At 34.2% G+C, this 5,070-nt stretch overlaps 1 protein-coding gene across 1 annotated transcript; it reads right to left on the bottom strand.

The window, feature by feature from the left end:
* Positions 1-1,102: 1,102 nt before the first annotated feature.
* On the bottom strand, positions 1,103-3,097 carry LOC147539309 (protein TIFY 10B-like). The gene is made up of 5 exons (XM_086644061.1): positions 2,715-3,097; positions 2,234-2,366; positions 1,730-1,980; positions 1,575-1,632; positions 1,103-1,419 (listed from the first exon to the last, which is right to left on the bottom strand). The coding sequence occupies exons 1-5, from the start codon at positions 2,857-2,859 to the stop codon at positions 1,302-1,304; spliced, it is 705 nt and encodes a 234-aa protein (XP_086500187.1). The 5' UTR covers positions 2,860-3,097; the 3' UTR covers positions 1,103-1,301.
* Between the last annotated feature and the right edge of the window lie 1,973 nt (positions 3,098-5,070).

The following is a 5,070-nucleotide window of genomic DNA, read 5'->3' as shown; positions in this document are numbered from 1 at the left end:
ACTTGACCGCCAAGTCCCCTTTGGCCGGCACCATTCCGGTGTCCCAAGGATCTTACGGTCACTTGTGTTTTGTCTCTTGTCACAGGTTAAGTCCAAACACGTCGTCTGTGCCCATAAAAATATTAACAGGTGAAGGTCCGACTTCCGGTCAACGGTTCGACCCTCTTGACTTCTTGACCCGCGATTTCGGCCCCTCACAACAAATATCAAAAACATCTTCAGAACCTCCATTAGTGAAGTCCCTCTTAAAGAGAAAAAGAGAAAAGAAAAGAAAATGATGATGGAGATAATGAGAAAAGAAAAAAAAATAATAGGGGCTAAAATCGAAATAAGAGAAGAAAAAGACAAAAGCTCAATATTGGGAAAGTTTGACTTTTTAGTCAATGCATAGAAAAACACAAAAGGAGATCATCTCGGCATTTCTCATCCTATATATTAAAATAGGTCAGTCTGTTACATGAGGGATAAGTCTGCCCGTCTAATTTTATTGGGAGTTTGACAGAGATCACATCCGACGACTAGTATAAAATCTTCTTCATGTAAATTAAATCAAAATAGAAGGGTATATATCAGTGTAAATGGAACAAAATCGGTTAGGATATCCGCACAATAACTACTATCAACGTAATTCTCTCTCTACTCACGATTTTATGTCACGATTTACAACTTATTATGAGTTGGTTAATATTCCTACCCTATTTCTTCTTCTCATCTTCGTTATTTTCTTTCCAAAATCGACATCATCTTTATTGATCGTTCTCTGTTTTTTCCATCTTCAGAAGGTTCTTCTTAGGAATTTTGATTTAAATGTCATATCCGGAGTTAGTTAAGATGGATCTGTCGCGTCCTAAATGGACACCATTTTCATTAATGATTGTTCTCTGTTTTTTCCATCTCCAGAGGGTTCTTTTTAGAAATTTTGATTTAAAATGTCATCTACGGCGTTAGTCAAGAAGGATCTGCCGCGCCCGTAGAACGCGACAGAAACCTAATAATTAATAATTTAGGTGGCCTATCGACAAATAACCCTTAGAGAATAGTCTCAAAAGCCCAAATGATTAATTTATACAAGAATAGTTAGTAGCATGATAGGCCAGGCATATCTTCTTCAACAACCATACAAATATCATTGGATAAATAATTAAGTGATGAGTAATTATGAGGTAATGAATAACACAATCATGAGAAATAAATAAAACCATAGTTAAAGAGATGCCAAACAAGCATCTCAGCAAGATGTATAATTGACCCTATCTATCGATCAAGCTGAAAATTATTTGAATTTACTATAAAAATGGAACTTATTTCGATGATCCCGATGTTAAGCCTAACCATGTCTTCGTGTCTGGGGTCGAGCTTTGGGAAGTCGTACTCGAAATTGATTTGCTTGATATTTGATATGGTGCTTTCGAAAGAAGTCTGAAGAAAAAAATAACAAATTAATAAATATAACACAAATTACCTTTCTCTTGGAACAAAAACAATTCAAGATTAATTGGGTAAAAAAGTTTTAATATTGCTTTATTATCATTTTAGAAAAAAAAAATAGAAATTTTGTTATCTAAATTGCTTACCTATCTTTTCTCTTCTCCAAGAACCTCTGAATGGAAGCATTCCTTGCAATGGGAAGATCTACATTTTAATAACAATCTTAATTATTAATATCCCAATACTTAATCATCCATTAATTACTATTATTTTTTGAATTGTTTAATTAGATTATGCTTACTAGTAACAATGGGTTGATAAGGTGTGGAATCAGTGAGCATGTTCGGCTTAGCCATCACGAAGCTATTCGAAATTTGTTTCTGAGAGTTATCTTGTAATTTACTGGTTTTGTTTAAAACAATCTCAGAGTTTTCTTTGCTACCTAAAACCAAGATTTCTTCTGCCTTTTCAGCTGGAAAATTATCGAAGACTAGTACTTTCCCACCGTAAAATATCGTCATTTGTGCAGCTTCATGACCCGCAATCGAAGACCTGATTAATCGAAAAAGGCAGGGTTAATTCTTGTTCATTGCAAAATATGAGTAGGAACTTCTCAACCCCTTTTATTATTTAAGATCGGAGTTAATTTTTCTTTTTCATTTACCTTCACAATTAATAAGAAATAATAGAGGATTAAGAGGAATTAATTATGATTTTCATTTAGGAACGTGCATGAATTGCATGATTAGTAATTGACTAAAATACCCTTAGAGAATTAGATTCAGGGTTCTAGTGAATTAGTTACCTGGAATTGACCTTCTTTGGAGGGCAAGAATCCATTGAAGAAGGTGATGGGCCAAACCCAGTACTCTGAGGAAATAAATCCATGGGTTTAACCTCATTTGAAGCCATTAATGGCCCTGACGAACTGCTTCGACCTGAAATTCCAATGACAACTAAAAAGTTCAACTCCAAACTACAATAATCTATGACTATTTCTAGATTTTGATATGAAGAAGAAAAGTTCCCTAGAAATAAATAGTTACGGTGTTTGTTTTTTCCTAAATCAGATCTAAAATACTTCTGGATCGAGGTTTGAATTGACTCTAGTTAGATTTCATTTCAGAATGTTTGTTTTCTCGTACTCGTTTGATTGAGTGGTTGTGTTTAGTGAAGTAAGATAGTTCAGGTTCAGACGAGTCAGATTCATACAATGATAAAAGAAAAATAAATACCACCCATGATTCTCAACAAGAAAAAAAGTTGGAAAAGATTATCAAAATTACCTTCTAAATTATGAGTCATTCTGAAGCTCAGATCTCCAAAATTGCCTTTCTCTTTTAAATATTGACTTAAAAGATTACAAGTTTGTGAGAAATTTGATGATTTCTCTTGTTGTGATGATGATGATATCTTCATACTTAATTTCATATTTACAAAACCAAAAAACAATCTTCAATTCTATGCTCTTTCTTTGATCTCCAAAAAAAAAAAATCCAAACTTTTCTCACTTGTCTGCTTAAATCTTCTTCCTTTTGTATGAGGTAAAGACCATATATTTCTTTCTCTCTCTAAACTTTTTTTTTTCTTTTCTTTGGGTCGGTTGGATAATGCTTAGAACTCACTCTTTCTTTATTTATTTTTATAAAGGCTTGATTGCTCATTGGTTGTTTTGAAGCACATGTTATTTGCTTTCTATATGAGAAGTCTTTTTATCATTTAATTGGAATATTTTGAATTTGGGTCAGAGATAAGATACATATGTGGTGTTGGATGGTGACACTATTTACACTTTTGGAGAAAGAGTGGATATGGGGTTGATGACAGAGGGCAAGAATTATACATCTCGGTTGGGGGCTCTGGCCAAGTCGTAAGAGCAACTCCAACCTCAGTCTGTCTTAGGTTGAAAAAGTCATTTTTTAATTTAAAATTTTCAACCTCAACTCAACACGCCTAAAAATTTAAGCACCAACCCCAGCCTCTCTTGAGATCGGAAATTTGAATTTCAACTTCCTAATTTACTTAAATAAGTTCGATTAAACACTATTGATTACAACTAATAATTGATTAAAAATTTAAATCTACTTAAATACGACTAAACAAAAATAGAAAAATTAAAGATAGCTAGAAAGGATTTCTTGGCTCTCGTGGATGACCGGATAAACAAGCGTCTCCCGCTGCCTTAAGCATTCGTGCACCATCTTCGTCGACAGACCTAGCATCAATCATCATTAAGTTCATCCCATAATTTCGGTTCTTGTATTATCTATTTGATTGTAGAGCCTCTTGTTGAACCCGTATAGCATCTTGTGGATCCCGTAGAGTATCTTGTTGAATCCATATAGCTTCTTCCATTGTTGTAGCTTTCCGTAGGGATTCTTCGTCTCTCTTTTCCCAATGTCGTTCCATCGGAGCTTTTGAAGAACTACTGACTTCTTTGTTTTTAGCAGTCGAATGTGTGGAATTTTCTCAAACTCTTGCATTTGCTTTGGCTTGTTTAAAGCCAATTGGTCTTTCCTCTGATGGATTGGCATTAGAATCTCTTTTTCTGGAGGTTGACTCTCTTGGCATGTCTGACATCCACTTGTTGTGTGTCATCAAAATCTTGTAAACATGTTGGAGTCTAAAGCCTTTTCCTTTGTGATTTTTTTATACATTTCAAGTGTTCTTTGTAGCTGAAATAAAAAATTTTATTTTAAGTTAATATTATGAAGTCAAAAGATGGAAATAAAGGGATTACAAATAATAAAAATTACCCGGTCATAACCGTTCTACCCGCTTTTTGAAACTTTATTTACTAGCCTCAAAGTAGAGATAAAGCTTTGACATTCAGAGTTTATCTCACTGATCGAGATTTACAACTCTTGAGTGTGAATTGATACTTTGCATGCGCATTATATTCGTCCGTTATTTTTTGCCAAAGTACTTTATATTTCTGACAATTTCCGACAACCACATCAAATGTGATTTTCAAATAAGAATTATCAAGTAAATATCTTTATCTTGTTTATACGGTTCCCGTTTAGTTGTCTTGGTTGAAGTCGTGAGTTCTTGCTCACAAAAATCATCAAAAATTTCATCTACCGTTGAGGATACGTATGGAGATGTTTCTTTGTCGTCATCATTCCCTAATTTCATCTACCGTTGAGGATACGTATGAAGACGTGTATGTATTTCGATTCATACACGTCTAGGTTATGCTTATGCATGATCCTTATATAAACGCACCCTAAGACATGCTCAACACAATCGATGAGTGGCAAAACCACATATTTTAGGTTGACTCATACTTGAAGGCGTTAGCCAAAAGGGATCTACCGCGTCCATAGGACGACACCTAGTTGTTAAAAGAGTGTATAACCGGTTCATTGAGATTATGAAAAAATTTACTTCAATTTAATAAAGAGAAAAATAAGTACAGATATTAATACAAAAAGTATTAAGTGCACTATTAACTTTGATGTGAAATAGAAATTAGATTAGATATTTATAATAAATGATCGAATAATTTTTTTTTGGGTTATTTTCCTAATGGCCCCCTACTTTGTGACCAGCTTCCCGCCTGGCCCCCTACTTTACGAGAAATACCCATATGGCCCCCTTCCGTTATAACACCGTTACTCTCTCTCCTCCATCTCTTTT

This window comes from Eschscholzia californica, unplaced genomic scaffold, assembly GCF_041429995.1.
Source record: "Eschscholzia californica isolate CP2 unplaced genomic scaffold, dmEscCali1.0.p SCAF_5, whole genome shotgun sequence".
Lineage (NCBI taxonomy): Eukaryota > Viridiplantae > Streptophyta > Magnoliopsida > Ranunculales > Papaveraceae > Eschscholzia > Eschscholzia californica.
The sequence above is the reverse complement of the archived record's forward strand: the minus strand, read 5'-3'. Positions and strand labels throughout refer to the sequence as shown.